The sequence below is a fragment of the Prionailurus viverrinus genome, chromosome E1, assembly GCF_022837055.1.
Source record: "Prionailurus viverrinus isolate Anna chromosome E1, UM_Priviv_1.0, whole genome shotgun sequence".
NCBI lineage: Eukaryota > Metazoa > Chordata > Mammalia > Carnivora > Felidae > Prionailurus > Prionailurus viverrinus.
In genome coordinates, this window is record NC_062574.1 from 31,114,574 (window position 1) to 31,131,602 (window position 17,029).

At 35.5% G+C, this 17,029-nt stretch overlaps 1 protein-coding gene across 9 annotated transcripts in view; it reads right to left on the reverse strand.

Annotated features, from left to right (window-relative positions):
- The window catches only part of STXBP4 (syntaxin binding protein 4), a 182,102-nt gene that overhangs the window by 135,147 nt on the left and 29,926 nt on the right, over positions 1-17,029 (reverse strand). For all 9 annotated transcript variants that reach the window (XR_007146874.1, XR_007146877.1, XR_007146875.1 and 6 more), the window contains 2 exons: positions 10,824-10,918; positions 241-337 (listed from right to left, as the gene is read on the reverse strand). Coding sequence is in view for 6 of the 9 variants with exons in the window: in XM_047832841.1 (XP_047688797.1) it covers positions 241-337; positions 10,824-10,918 (192 nt within the window). In the remaining 3 variants the exon portion in view is untranslated. The remainder of the gene's footprint in view (positions 1-240; positions 338-10,823; positions 10,919-17,029) is intronic.

Genomic DNA, 17,029 nt, shown 5'->3' on the forward strand with positions numbered 1-17,029 from the left:
AAGGTATGATAGGATGATGATATTTTAGAGCTGGAAGATTCTAGGAAAGTCTCCTTTCTGCTGACCCAGCCAGGCCAGTATTTGTAGCTGACATTTTAGGATAGTGATTAAGGAACTTGAAATAGATATGGTCTTATTTTTCTCTCTTTCCTTACAAAGATGCATTCCTAATAAAAAGAGGTCACTATAACTCTCCCACCGAGTTTCTGTGATGACACAACATGATAAACCTAATATTACCTCCAAAAGACACTGTCCCCTTTGGGTCTGCTTGCACTTGCTGTCTCAGGGCTTGGTGTTGTTCCTTTGTGGGCTGAATACCAAGATAATCTAGAGCCTGGAAGGAAAAGGACTCAAGTGAAGCAATTGTTCAAATCTCTAAAGGATAAAACTTTTCATTACAACTTTATTTTACAACCCAGTGAAAAAAATCAGTATCAGGAACAGTGACAAGAATTACATGCCCAGAGAGGGTCTGTTGACTATTTATGAATTAATTTTCGATAAAATATTAGCCTGATTCCACCACCACCTCAGTTGCTTTGTGGGGCTTTTTTTTCTGCAAGACTAGCACTTTGGCTGATGCCAAATTTATAAGCATAGCCCTAGAACCAAAACTCAATTTCTTAGTTTAAAATATGTGGTATGGTACAGAAGAAAAATAGCAAGGAAATTCTACTAAATCAGATTAAACATTAATTTCTAAAAGTGGCACTATAAAAATGGATATATTTTTTTTAACATACTTGAGACCAAAACTAAAGTTGATAAATATTCTAATTTTGGGTTATTTATCGATAGGCTTACATAAATAGTAAAGTAGAAAGCTTTCTCTGGAACCTACCTCTCTCTGCCATTTTTTTTTTCTTTTTTTCCTTTTCTTTTCTCTACCTCAATTTAGTACCCATAGCAGATTAAGTATTCAGAGACTGCTTGTTGTATTCCAATACTCATTCTCTTCTTCTTCTTTAGCAACATAACCACAAGTTTTAGCTAGCAACACTTCCATCCTGCTAAAAGATATTTCCCAGCCCACTTGAGGGCTTGATGAAGCCATGGGACTATGCACTGGCGAAGGACATACAAGGTGAAGTATTGTGGAATACTTCTAGGAAGGCTTTCAAAAGTAGGTGTAGGCTATTCTTGGCTCTTTCTCTCCCCTCTTTGGGCTTAATTAAAAGAGAAAAAAGATGAAAGGAAGGAAAGAAGGCAAGGAGGGTGGGAGCATGCTGGAACTCAAGTAGTCATCTTGGTTCATAAGCCACTTTGGTGGAGCAGAAAGATAGTTGGAACGTGGGTCTCTGACCTATAGAACTTCCATCCTAGCCCTGGACCACCTTCTTTAAAGCTTCTTTTTAGTGTGAAAGAAATAAATTTCTAGTGGAAACCACTGTTATTTCAGGTTCTCCAGTTATATATAGCAAAACCTAATCTTAACTAATATAGAGGCTGATTAGATGCCCTTACTGGATTTGGGCAAGAATATATTTTGTGTCAATCATATTAAAACAAAAAAGTAGGCAAAGTTTAATATTGGTAATTATTCCTTATAAATTTCTCCCTCCTTCAAAATCCGCTCAGTCATTCATCAGTTCATTTACCAAATATCTATTCAATGCTTACTATAATTGTCAGGCACTACACCATGCAAAGGGGCACACAAAGAAGACACAGCTGCTACTCTAAAAAGAGTGATGGTTTCTAGGGTGAGAATAACATGTGAATAAATGTAATTAGTGCAATACGAAATTTAATAGAAGTGTGTATAGGATATACTGTGGCAAAAACAAACTGGTTAATGTATAAGTGGTTGGGCACAGTGAGAGAAGGAGACAGGAGGAAGGAAGAATATTAGGAAAAATTCATTAAAAAGTTATTTTAGGGGCGCCTGGGTGGCGCAGTCGGTTAAGCCTCCGACTTCAGCCAGGTCATGATCTCGCGGTCCGTGAGTTCGAGCCCCGCGTCGGGCTCTGGGCTGATGGCTCAGAGCCTGGAGCCTGTTTCTGATTCTGTGTCTCCCTCTCTCTCTGCCCCTCCCCCGTTCATGCTCTGTCTCTCTCTGTCCCAAAAATAAATAAACGTTGAAAAAAAAATTAAAAAAAAAAAAAGTTATTTTAGAGTTTAGCTAAGTATCATCTGCCTCCTCTGTCTACACAGTCATAAATATTTGCCTTACACAACATGGAATACTGGTTCTTAACATTTCTTAAAAATTTTTTATGTTTATTCATTTTTGAGAGACAGAGTGCAACTGGGGGAAGAGCAGAGAGAGAGGGAGACACAGAATTCGAAGCAGGCTCCAGGCTCTGAGCTGTCAGCACAGAGCCCAACATGACGCTCGAACCCAGGAACCATGAGATCACGACCTGAGCCAAAGTTGGACACTCAACCGACTGAGCCACCCAGGCACCCCTGGTCTTAACTTTTGATGTTCTTTTCCTTCAATTATAAAAATGCTACGCTACACACACACACAAACACACACACACACACACACACACACACACCACAAGGAGAGTAATACAAAGAATATCCATGTACTCAAATACTCATTGATATTTGCTTGATATTTATATATATATATATATATATATATATATATATATATATTAAGAAATAAACACTATAGACTTGGTTGAAAGCTTTCTCCATTGTTCCTCAGCAGGAACCACTATCCTAAGGTTGGTGTATCCTTCCTTTCCATGATTTGATACCATTACTACATGTATTCCCTAATGTTATGTATTCTTGTGCACTTAAAATTTTACATCAATAGTATAATACAAATGGATACACTTACAAATTATTTTTATTTTTACTTTAATGCTATGATTTCATAATTGCTCAATATTGTTATCTGTGAAACTAGTTCACTTAACTTTAAATGGTATCCCACTGTATGAATATAAATTATATACTCTCTGATTGATGGGCTTTTATCATTACTCCTACTTATTTTTTATTACAAAACATTATACATATCTTCTTGTGTGGATGTGTGAAAATTTCTCTGCAGTATATCCCTAGAAGAGGAAATGCTGAGTCACATATGTATTGTATCTATATATTGTATCTATCTATCTATCTATCTATCTATCGTCAACTTTACTAGATACTGTAAAATTACTCTCACACTGGTTGTAACAATTTACACACATCACTAGTATATAAGCCCTTTTATTTTTCTATATTTTAAGAGCACTTGCTGTTTTCACACTTTAAATTTTGTTAATATGTTGAATATGAAATAGTATGTTGTTTGTTAAATTCCCTTCGTTATAAGTGAGATTAAACTTCTTTTACATGTTTATCAGCAATGTTTTTAACTCATAAATTACTTAGCAATATGTTTTAAGTTGTCATACATGGTTTTAAGAAATATTTTTGCTAGTGATTCCTAAATTTGGTGACATTCTCCCAAATGTGAAAACAAAGAAAGTCTTCAGATCTTGCGAAATGTCCCCTGAGGCAAAAAAACAAAAACAAAAACAAAAAACTGTGCCCTTTATCCTTGAAAACTACTGCTCCAGAGACAAACACTGTTAATGGTTTGATGTATAATTTTCTAAATTTTTAAATGAATATACATACACCTATATATTAAATATACATAAATTATGTGTTTATTTACAGCAATTATTACATACAGTGTTGTACATTACTTAAAAAGTATTAACATATTATAGGTTTCTATTCTGTATATTTTACATCTCTTGCATGCTTTTCAAAACTGCTGTCATAGTGCATTAGCACTTAAGTATACATATATTTCAAATTTTGAATATAGCAAAACATTGTATAACTTTTAACTTTTGAATTTCTTTTAACCTTTTGAATTTCTCCCTACAGGTAATACCTGTCACACTTTTGGTTTAATATTCCCAAGTATTTTACTATATAACATTTGATATATATTAAAAACAAATATATAACAGATATACATGTCTTAAGGCAGGAAAATAACTTAAAAATTCCATAAATCCATCTAAGAAGTACAAAACTGCCAGTACTGCTGAATTCAGGTCATATATTCCTACTCCTTTAGAGTAGGAATGGTTTCATCATTCCTCCATATTGCTATGTACTCTTGTAACATCCGCATATTCATCTTCACTGATAAATATCTGATTAGAGGAACATTCCACAATTTATTCATCCCTCACTCCTGTACATTGGGGTTTTCTGCTTTCTAGCAATGCAACAATGAACATTCTTGTACACATCTAAAACTTTCTGTAGGGTTTTACTCCTTACTTAGGAGTAGTTTTGGTGGGTCTTTTTTCCTTTTCTTTTTTTTTTTTTTTTTTTTTTTGAATGATGGTAGGACTTCTGAAAATATTTTCAGGGCGCCTGGGTGGTTCAGGTTCAGTTGGTTAAGTGTCTGAGTTCGGTTCAGGTCACGATCTCACAGTTCGTGTGTTCGAGCCCCATGTCGGGCTCAGTGCTGACAGGTAACAGCCTGGAGCCTACTACAGATTCTATATTTCCTCTCTCTGCCCCTCCCCTGCTTATGCTCTGTCTCTCTCGCTCTTTCTCAAAAATAAATAAGCATTAAAACAAATTTTTTAATAAAAATATTTTAGATAGCAGTATTTTTTAATGTTATGAGTATTACAAATATTTTCTCCCAGTTTTTGGCATAACCTTTTACTTTTTTATATTCTCTTTATGGAGTCTCTTATGGACAATTGCCAGGTATGTTTGTATACCATTATTTCATATTTTTTAAATATATATTTATAAAATATTTTAAGTTTTGGGTTTTGTATAAATAGTATCATACTATACAAATCAACATGTAACTTTTTGTTTTAATAACAAGATTTCTTGAGATGTAATTCACCTATCATAACGTTCATGATTTTAGGGTATAGTTGCATAGTTTTTAGTACATTGACAAGTTGGACATCAATCACCACAAACTGTAGAAAATTTTCATTGCCTTAAAAGGAAACTCTATACCCACCAGCAGTCACTTGCTATTTCCCTGTCCCCCTAGCTCCAGGCAACCACTGATTTATATTCTGTCTCTATGGATTTGCCAATTCTGAGCGTTTCATATTAATAGAATCATATCATTGTGGCTTTTTGTCTGCTTCTTTCATTAGCTTAATGTTTCAAGGTCTATCTATGTTGGAGCATGCATTAGAACTTCATTCCTTGGGGCACCTGGGTGGCTCAGTCAGTTAAGCGTCCAACTTCGCTTCAGGCCAGTGATCTCGCAGTTTGTGAGTTCGAGCCCCACGTCAGGCTCTGTGCTGACAGCTCGGAGCCTGGAGCCTGCTTCGGATTCTGTGTCTCCCTCTCTCTCTCTGCCCCTCCCCTGCCCATGCTCTGTCTCTCTCTGTCTCTTGATAATAGATAAATGTTAAAAAAAAAAATTAAGAACTTTATTCCTTTTATAGCTCAATAATAACAGTCCATTATATGTATGTACTATATTTTATCTTTTTTAAGTTAAAAAAAGGTAAATCAAGATATTAGTATAAAAATAGCAGGTAGATAATAACAAATTAGAAACTCAACAGGAAATATAAGATGGCTGCAAAGATACAGTGAACTAAAGAAACAATGTCGGGGTGCCTGGGTGGCTCAGTCGGTTTAATGTCCGACTTCAGCTCAGGTCATGATCTTGTGGTTCATGGGTTTGAGCCCCACATGGGGCTCTGTGCTGACAGCTCAGAGACTGGAGCCTGCTTCAGATTCTGTGACTCCCTCTATCTCTGCTCCTCTCCCACTTGTGCTCTGTCTCTCGAAAATGAATAAACGTTAAAAATTTTTTAAAAAGAAAGAAACAATGTCTCACTAAAGCTAAAATACTAAGCAATAATAAGCATATAAGTTTGGAAGAGACTTATCAGAGTTAAAGTATCATACATGCCCTGTATGTTCAAAAGAACGGTGAAGATTTTATTAACTTTAGACTGATTAAGTTCAAGATACATGTTGAACTTTTAAGGTAATCACTAAAAGAATAGCAAAAGAAGGCATAATTTCCTTTTTAAAATTTTTAAATGTTTATTTATTTTAGAAAGAGAGAGAGAGAGAATGAGTGAGAGAGGGGCAAAGAGAGAGGGAGACACAGAAACGGAAGCAGGCTTCAGGCTCTGAGCTGTCAGCACAGAGCCCAACACGGGGCTCGAACCCACAAACCATGAGATCATGACCTGAAGTCAGATGCTTAACCAACTGAGCTACCCAGGTGCCTCATAATTTCTAAATAAGTTAGGGGAGAAAAAATAAAATGCAAAAACAACCAACCAAATATTCAAACATAACCAAACCAAAGAATACAATAAAGGGGGAAGGGGAAGAAGTAATAGAACAAAAGTATTATTTTAATAAAATGGTAGAAATAAATAAAAATGTATTATAATTACACAAACTATTAAGTATGTGGAGCTATGGGAACGTCTGCATAAGACTAACGGGAATGCTACTTTACAAATCAATGCACCAATCCAACAATTACTTTCTGAGCAGTTACTATGAGTCACGCATTTTTTTAGGAACCAGAGAAAAGGAAGTGAAAATTTTGGCAACACCTCAAGTACAGATGAAGGTAAATAAACACTTTGACCTCATCATGTTTTAGTAAATCAACTTTTAAAAAGCATATGAATGATAAGCTTGAAATTTAGAGCAGAGTTATCTCTTGGGGAGAGAGAGAGGTGTATATGATCAAGAAGAAACACACAGGCAATGTCAAAAATTCTCATTCTTAGCTATGTGGTGGGTACAGGTGTGTTTGTTTTAGTATTCTTTAAGCTGTACATGCACAATATAATCATTCTGTGTATGACTGATATTTTCACGTAAAGAAATAAAAACAACTTTACAGAAGTAAAGCAAACAAAACACCTATCACAGAAGGTAAGCAATATATGATTATTATTGGGGCGCCTGGTGGCTCAGTTGGTTGAGCATGCAACTCTTGATTTCAGCTCAGGTCATGATCCCAGGGTCATGGGATTGAGCCCTGTGGGGCTCTGCACTGAGTATGGAGCCTGCTTAAGATTCTCTCTCCCTCCCTCTGCCTCTCTGTCACTCTCCCCTACTTGTGCTCTTTCTCTAAAAATAGATAAATAAATAAAAGTATATGATTATTTTTATACTAATAATAATTACAAAATAAAATCAGCTACAATGGAAACTGACTTAGAGCTAAACTTTAGAAATTTATTCTAGATGAATATAGCATGTCAGTGAGGTAAGCTCATAAATATAAGCAGGAAATAATCTATTTCTGGTCAAAAAATAGGTTCCAAAAATTTCTTGAATAATAATGAATGTCATCTTTTAACCTTTGGCAAAAATGCAAATTTGTTAATTGGACATATAAATGCCCTTAACTCTAATGTCTGAATGATGAATTTAAAAAAAAAAATTAACTTCTTTACAATATTCATCACATACTTCCCAACCTAATACAAAGAACATCTCATTAACTGTAATCAGACACTGGGTATGCCGTTGCTCACTACAGCTTTCTTCAAATGTTACAGAAATGGCAAGAGGTAATGTAAATATCAGCGAAATGGCATCTGTATCCCAAAGCATCTTTCTTAGGTACAAAAATACAGATAGCATACAAGTACAGTAATTCTTTGTCTTCAAGCCATCTAATAAGTTGTATACCTATTTGCTGTGTTTACCATGTCTACTTACAGGTTTAACATTAGGATTAAATGAGACCCACAGTACTCATAAAAATACTTAAAAAAATATGGCACTGCAAATAACTATGGTGAACTTATTTTAAAAATCTGTAAAATTACATCATCCTCAGGCAAAAAGGCAATCCATTTTTCAGGCAAGGAATTAAGAGATAAGTAGTTCTGTATTAGAAATCACTTTCCAGTATATCCTGATACAAAATCGTCTAAGTAGACTAGTAAAACATAGAGGATTTCATGAAGACAATGCCATATATGTATATGTCTTGACAGGTAATTTGCTTCAGCAAATTCTAACCTCTCGTCTTTCATAATAATTGTACTGAGTAGGCTAATTACTTAATAATCACATGGTCAGTCAATACCTTTTCCTTGTGAAATTTTATTATAATAATTTCCTAGATGCTATATGTAATATATTTAAAGAAGATAAAGGAAAAAGATAATTTTATTTCATTTTAAATATTTGATCACATTGGCCTTATCTGTTACTCAATCTGTCTGCAAAGTAGCAACTGAAATAGAAGGACCTATTTCAAATGGAATGATACAGATATTATTATATTATTATGCAACTAAACGAAAAAGGAAAGGTAGCTCAGCAAATATTTGGGTAGATAGGAGCTAATTTGGATTTTGGGGGAAAAAAAATCTTATTAAGTAAGATACAGTTTCAAACTCTGAAAACAAAGAATGCTCTACTAAATAAAGTCACTAATATATTTTGAATAAAAACGCTGAATTTACACAGAACATGGGTTGCCATTACTGTAAAACTGCCATTTTATTTTTCCAGAAAAACAATTTGTTTAGGCTAAAAGGAGGACCAAAACCTAAAAATTCTGATTCAACAGTAAAACAACTCAAATTTCTCAGAGTCTGTATAAATTTAAATGATTTTCTTATCTCTAAGATAATTAGATTAAAAAACAGCATGTGCTAGTCATGTGGTTATGGGGTGATGATGGGAGTTTGGAGCTGATGGCCAAGCAAGAATTCTTGAAGATGTCTTTGGTGCAAAAAGGTGATTTTATTAAAGTACGGGGACAGGACCCATGGGCAGAAAGAGCTGCACTGGGGTTGTGACGGGTAACTGTCTACCCTCAGGTTGGGAGGGTGTTAGGGACAGTATAAGTCTCTAAGGAATTTTGGAAGCAAGGTTTCCAGGACCTTGAGGGGCTAGCTGTTGTTAGGAAAATGCTATTTATTACTGTTTAGTAAAATCTAGTCATGAGACCCTTCAGATGTACATCAGGGAGTCATATGCTTGGAGTATGATTGCCAGCATATATCTTGAGGGAGTTGAGATAAAGGAAGGTTACCAAAGGAATTTTTATATGTTAAAGTAGACTTACAGGATGGGGTGTCAGGACTAATGTTAAGCCAAGATTCCCTTTTGTCCCTAGCAAAGTGTCATCATTGAGGCAGCTGAGCTCCTAGAGGGAGGTCACTCAGCCTGGTTCAAGGACTTGTCAATGGACTGTAGGCAGTAAGGGAATTTAATTTTTCATTTGCCTTTGTTTCCCACATCACCATGGCCGTCACTTAAACCCCCTTACATCTTGATGAGGGTGATATTAGGGCTCCAGGAAACAGAGTCTGTAGGTTTCTGGAGATTAGGTATGGATAAGATTGCCTTTTACTTGCAGTTTACTAATTTACCCATAAAACTGAAGCAGACACCTATCCTGCATGACTGTGATCTCTATCAGTCAACAACTTGCTTTCTTTCCTTTCCCCAGTTCTTGGGCAGCCAGGAGTGTCTGAGGAATATCACACACATCCCACCTAGAGGGGGGGATGCTGTTAGCCTGTACTTTGCCCTCAGCTTGCCCTATGCTCCCTCATCACTAGGAAAGCTTAAATCAAATAAAAGAACAAAGGCTGCCAAGTAGTTATTAGCTGGATAACTTTCTCCTTACCCAGAGAAATGGTTAGTATTAAATACTGGATGTTCAGAAATGCATATTAAAGCAACATCATTAAAAAACAATAACTTTATTTTTTTAGTCACTTATAGATTTTTTAAACCTCAAATAATCCAGCCACCAATAAAAAGAGAGTACACGTTAGCAGAAGAGAGCCAGGAGTTTGAAAATCTAAGGGAGATATCTTAAGTACTTAATAATGGGAAAGTTTTAATGAGCACAAACCAAGTGTTTAAACAGTGGTGGGTGTACTAGATACTGCTGTGAAGAAACTTTATCTCACTGTCAAAACAAAATACACATAAGGTTATTCAGCACTACGATGTGATGTTAAGTGATGTAGATGTGCAAAACAAGGGAAACAACTATAATAGACACAGGGACTGGAACTGAGTTACAATTTGAACAATGGTTAAGATTTAAATTGACTACATAAACGGCACTGGTATAGGACCACGCAAAGATGTGAATATGGGAATAAGTGCAATGTGTATTGATTGTAGCTATGCATTTTCAACTCCTCCTAAAATGTAAAAAATCCTTATCCACAAAAACTGACAGGAAAACAGAGGCTGTGGACCTTCAACCCTACATCCACTTTTATATTAAAAAACAAACAAAAAACACGGCACAGTTTTGCTGTAAGCTCCCTGGTGACCTGACAGGAAAAGCTCTAAAATGCTTTTCTACTTTTAATTCTTCCTTTTTAATCACCTGAGGTTTCTTTTACATACAATACTTTACTCTCCCCAGGACTATTTTTTGGCACCTCTAAGTACATTCTACCATCTTCTTTGTATTTAGTGAGCATCTGACTATTTTGTTGTTTAGGATTTAGTTTCCCTTTGCTTTTTAAAAGCTTAAATAATGGAGAGTTGTTTCCTCGCACTTACTGCTTTTACATACACTTTGTCATAATTTATTCCATGTTCCCTTTGATTCTACATTGTAAAACATCACATTTGTCTTACTCCTGCACAGGAGGAAACTGATTATTTGGTGTCAATTTAGTTACCAAAGGTTTTATTTCTATTTTGTACTCCTGAGTTGGCTGCTCAACTCAAACATAAATAATTAAAACCCAAACTGCCATTCATTTAATTGCAAATAAGTTAACTCTTCAAGAAAGTAATGGCTTTAGTTCTTTATCCTCTCAAAGAATAAGAATACTTTCTCACTGTTGTTTTATGGAAGAAAAAGGGAAATTTAAAGTATTTACCATTTCCAGTTTCTCTGCCTTAAGGCGAACAGAAGGATTTAGGGAAATCTTCTTTCCTTGTAGTCCATAATTATCAGTCCAGGCAGGGGCAATATCTAAGAGACAACAGGGTGCACGTTAATTGGAAATTTAATTGGAATAGAACTTTTCATTTGACAGAATGTGTTCTGGGTTCCTGCTGTTCAAAAATAATTCTGGCTAATCAGTTGGCAGTTTTCACTTTTGTTTTCATGATTTTTTTTTCTTTAAATCTAAAATGTATTATATAAATCAGCTTCACTTAAGCATTAAAAGATATGATATAAAAAGAATGGCCAATTACGCATTAAGTCCCATGGAAATATTAATTTAAAAGACAAACATATATCCTACCACTACCCCATCATCACCATGTCTTACTCGTTGTAAACAGAAGTCTTTTTTCTTCCAAATAAATAAAATCGTATTAGGAATTCAAAGAGATCGTGATACTTCTTTGACAGGCAAATGTGCTTTTGTTAGGGGAGTTCTGAAGGTACTAAGGAAAAACTCATGAATGCAAATTGTTTCAAGTTTGCACCTTAAGTATGATAGACTCAGAACTTCTGGAACCAAAAATCCTATTTCTTATTTTACAGAAGGGTTATATTTCAAGGAGCATAGATGGACTTTCCAGAATTAAATTTCATACACCTCTCACCCATCCTCACAACCTTCTCAAACTCCACTGATAATTTAGATGTGCCTGTGTCCTTGCTGCATGAGTACAAGGCCAGACGCCACAAGGGACTAGACCTTGAAAAATTATTTGTTGGTTTTTTTTCTTTTTTTTTCAGTTTATTTATGTTGTGAGACAGAGACAGAGAGAGAGAGAGAAAGAGAGAGCACAAGGAGGGGAGGGGCAGAGATAAAGGGAGAGAATCCCAAGCAGGCTTTGCACTGTCAGTACAGAGCCCGATGTGGGGCTAGAACTCACAAACTGTGTGATCATGACCTGAGCCAAAATCAAAGGAGTCGGACACTTAACCGACTGAGGCACCCAGGAACCCCGAAAAATTATTTGTTTTAATATGCCAAAGTTTGTGAAACAAATTCCTATAATTCATGTCAATCCTTACATCTAAATTGTCACTATTCTAAATACACTTCTAAATGGTATTTTACTAGTTCTACATAGAAACAAGAGGAAGAGAAAAAACTTTTTGAAATGTCACATCTTTATGCAGTGTTTTAATTTTTTTAAATTTCTCAGAGCATCTGTCTCCAAGTACAAAATGATTTGCATTCTCTTTCTTAAGAACATAAGAAGCGCATATGAAAATAAATAGTCTTCCTCTAAACCTTTAACACATCCTTAACATTCTATGTAAAATCTTGAATATAGCTTATAGGTGTCAAGATCATAAAAAAAATGGTTACTGACTTTTAGTTTCAAATGGAATCAAACCTTAAGCAAGCGTGATTTTAGTATAATAGACTTCTATTATACAATTCCGATAAAAGCAGCAGTCTCTTTTGTTAACATGATACCTAATTTTTAGCTATGAGACAAAAAATAGTATATATCTATATATCTGTATCTATATTTTTTTCTCTTAAGTGAAATTCTGTGCCAAACCTATAGTGTGGCACAAAAGATCGGCATGGAGTGGTATGAAAGACCCAACAGCAGATAAGTCAAACTTTTATTTTTCATTTTTAAGGTATGGATTTGTGAGGCTTGACAATGACCTTCAGCTTGGTGCCTGACCTGCAGTTAAGGCACATGAATACTAGGTGGACCCAAGCTAACTTAATTATGATTTCAGACCAATAATCTTAATCCTGGGAGTGAATTACTCAATTCAAGTGTAAATGTGTGGAAGGGATGGGGGATGGGAGGGAGAGAGAGCAGACAGAGAGGGAAGGACAGGGACACACACTGCATCCAACCCACACTAAGACCTTCATTCTCACCTACATTCTCCTAGATCTAAGCATAAAAATTTGCTGTGTGTAACAGTGGAAATTAACAGAAGATCAGCTCTTATTCACGCTTACTTTTAGCTAGGCAGTGCATTAAGTACTTCATATAGATACACTCATTAAGCTTTACTATAACCATATGACATATATGTTGCTATTCCCATTGAAAAGATGAAGAGATCAAGGCCCAAAAACATAAAGAAACTAGCCTATGATCACATAGCTAGTAGGTGACCATGTCAGGTTCCTAAACTCTTGTGACTCCCAGAGCTATTATTCTTTTTCTTTTGTTTGTTTGTTTGTTTAGAGAGTGTGAGTGACAGAGCAAGCAAGAGTCAGGGAGGGACAGAGACAGAGGAAGACAGAATCCCAAGCAGGCTCCATGCTGTCAGCACAGCTCGATCCCAAGAACTATGAGATCATGACCTGAACCCAAATCAAGAGTCAGACACTTAACCGACTGAGCCACCCAGGTGCCCCAAAGCCATTATTCTTAAGTGTTGTCAGTATCTTTTATCAGGTTTTCTCATCTATAAAGTAGAATAAAAGAGTCCACCTTACTGGGATTGTAAAGGTAAAATAAAAAACCATAGAAAACTATTAATGAACACTATCGAATATTGTTAATATTAACAAAGCAAAATATTTTAAAAGATTTAATGTAAAATTACACTAACCCCCCATTGAACAATATGCAATCATGGCTTAACAAAATCTCACTTTCTTTCAGATGACCTTCCCCTAAACCTATACCTTTGAGTCAAAACCTTAGGAGGATTTGTGCATAAATCTGGCATGCTTTGGTAATTCAGAATAGCTTGACCTGAAAAGCCTCCATAGACAGACAGCTTTTCCCATTTGCCAGTGACATCTCTCAATTCTGGCCTCAAGCTCTTGATTTGCTCCTCTCTAGGGGAGTGAGGATTTTCAAAGGATGGCTTATTATTCTCTTGGATCTTCTTTTCTATTCCTCTTTTTAGGAGAAGAAAGAGAATGTTTAAGAGGGCAGGATCAAAACCATTTGGTTTGTACCATGAACCCTCCATGGATATCTTTCCCTATCACTATTTGGTTTCAGTTCTAAAACCTTAGTGTGGGAGGACTGTGGTTTGTGTTATGGCAAAGTTAAAGCAACGATAACATTTCTTCATGCAATAATTCTTTACTAATTTTTTTAGGAATGTCTTTAGTATGTTTTCAGCCCACTTATAAGATCATGTGTTGGTTACCTTATGGCAATAGGTAACCAAATGGCTGTGGGTTCTGAAATAAATTTATATAATAGAAAAGTTGTTAAAAACATATTTGACTAGCATGTGGATTTTTAAAATTCTAACCAGTTTTACACTTTGCAATAATTTTGAGATGGGAACAGAGGTAGATTTGCCTCAATTAAGTTTAATTTTTGTTGAGGTTAACATTAAAACTTGTTTACATTTTTTAAATAAATACCAGCTGGCCAAAGGAATTTAGATGTGACAGTTAATGGTCTAATTTGGGAACAATCTATAATTAAGTGCTTATAACAGACAAATCACAACATAGATAAGTTACCTAGAGATAATTTAGAGTTGATTTTGTTTTTTTTTCCCCCCACAGAAATATTTGGCCTACGACATTTATGTGAAAGTAAAAATCTAGGACTAACTCAATGATAATTCTACCCTAGGAAACTGTTCTGTTTTAATTGCATTTTAGTATTTACTTTTCATACAGCTTACTCACTCAAATGTATTTTTAATTAAATCATTTTTCTATTACAAAATATGGTATTGTCTATTTTAGTCACTGATGCAAATTTACTTCATTTTATTCATCGCTCTGGGATCCCTTTGCTCTAATCAGATCTGCCTCCTAGGATCATCTGACACCCAGCTGGTCCTTAGTTCTTTACTATTGCTCATGGTACCTCTTCACTTGGGATGATCTCCTTCATCCATCGAATGATGTTTACCACTTCTTTCAAGATCTGGATGATGTCTGATTTTTGCTAAGAAATTTCTGCATGTTGTGACAAATCCTTTACTATGTACTAGTTTTGGGGGGGGGGGGTGGGAGGATGCAGAATTGAATTAAAGGATGGGAGCTTTTGCTTCTGCTCTAAAAACATGCCCTGGAATATTATCTGAGCTACACCTTAGTCTGTGGGTTCTGTAATATTAGTAACAGCAAACTCTACTGAGCATATGCTATGTACCAATTACAGTGCTAAGTGCCTGACGTGCATGATTTCACACAGGAGTATTAACTCATAAAGACCCACTAGGCGACTATTTCAAAGTCACACAGCTGATAATTTAGGAGCAAAGACATGAACGTCTGGGTTTGACATTTGCATTCAGAGCCTGTGCCTTCCCTACACCACGCTCAGGCCATTTCTCTCCTCAATCCACTTCCTTCATGTCTTTGCACTGTTTGTGACAAAACAGTATGTTCCTCTGAGCATGAAGACCACTCACATCCTGCTCCAGTTAACAAAGAACACTGCAAACAGCAGTTATTCAATAAAATAGACACATTACGTATATATGTTCTAATCTGAATAATGAAAGTTTTTTTTTTTAACTCCATGTTTTATTTCACCATAGACTATTAAATAGTTCATGGAAAATATCCTAATTCCTTCATAATTCCTACTGAACTATGTTTTCTACATACAGGACATACTCAGTAAATGCTTCTTGAATTAATAAAAGACTGAAAGGCATTGAGTAGTTCAATTACTTTCTTTTTTTGTTTGTTTTAATGTTTATTTTATTTTAGAGAGAGAGACAGAGTGTGAGCAGGGGAGGGTAAGAGAGAGAGACACATACAGAATCCCAAGCAGTTTCCAGGCTCTGAGCTGTCAGCACAGAGATAGACATGGGGCTCGAACTCATAAGCCGTGAGATCATGACCTGAGCTGGAGTCAGATGCTTAACCGACTGAGCCACCCAGGTGCCCCTCAATTACTTTCAAAATTAAAAACATGTTATATAAATGTATCCTCACCATCGTTTGTTTTTTTCATTTATCTTTTTTTTTCTCACATGAGAAAAAACAATACATCCAGAGAATAGGAATTAATTACATTAAGGGGATAATACTAATAAAGTTTCTAAGAGTCAACAGACTCCACCCAGTAAAAAGGCATATAATTTATGGCTAAAGACTGCTGCCGACCCACTGGTAAATACTGCTCCAAATCAGAGGAAACCACTATGGAATCCGCTTTAAGTTCCTGTTAAGTGTGGTGCCTGTGTGCTGTGGTCTGAATGTTTGTGTCCTCCCTACATTCACGTGTTGAAACCCTAACCCTCAAAGATGATGGCATTAGGAGATGGGGCCTTAGGTCATAAGGGAGGCACTCATGGATGGGATTAGTGTTCTTATAAAAGAGATCCCACAGGCTTTCCTACTCCCTCCCCACATGAGGACATGAAGGTAAGCCTGCAACCTGAAGAAGGCTCTCACCGGGACCCTGCCAACACCATAATCCTGGACTTCAAGCCCCCAGAACTGTTAGAAATAAATGTCTGTTGTTGATAAGCCGCCCAGTCTGTGGTATTTTGTTACAGTAGCCCAAGTGGACTATCATACTACATAATTTATACTAACTTGTCCTTATTTTACAATTTTGATCTAGATTAATGCCATTAAATATTAAAATATACAGGTAACAGTTTGCATTATAATTTAAACATATGTAATTAAAATTTCCTTTCTATAAGCATGGCTTTTTGATTGCTGTTGTAGTACTTAATTTTTGGAGATAATTTAAAAGGAAGGCTTTTTTTTCTTGATATCTCAGCCACTAACAGATACTTTACAGTTTGATAAAAATTCTTTTCTTATGTAGGTTACACAGTTAATACTTTATTGTTTTAAAAAGTCAGTAAATCATTTTATGGTAATCATAAGCAATAATATTCAATTCATAACATTGATGTTCTTTCTAACTTACATCTATAATAATCTCTTCTTAAAAAAACATATTTCTTAAGCTATGCTCCTATCTATAATATCTCTTAAAGGTGGGTTTAATAAACCTCATCAGTATTTCACTAAAAGGACAAGGCAGACTAATCTTGATTTAAAGGCGAGTTTACATTATTTGGTTTCAACAGTCCATTGGTTATTACAGCTTCACAGACACCGTTATGATAATGCATCTTAAAATTTCAACTCTTTGTTAAGGAAAATTTCTAATAAAAATCATAATCTAACAAGGACCACTGCACAATACATTCATTTTACTCTTTTATTCATTGAAGGAAAAAAGG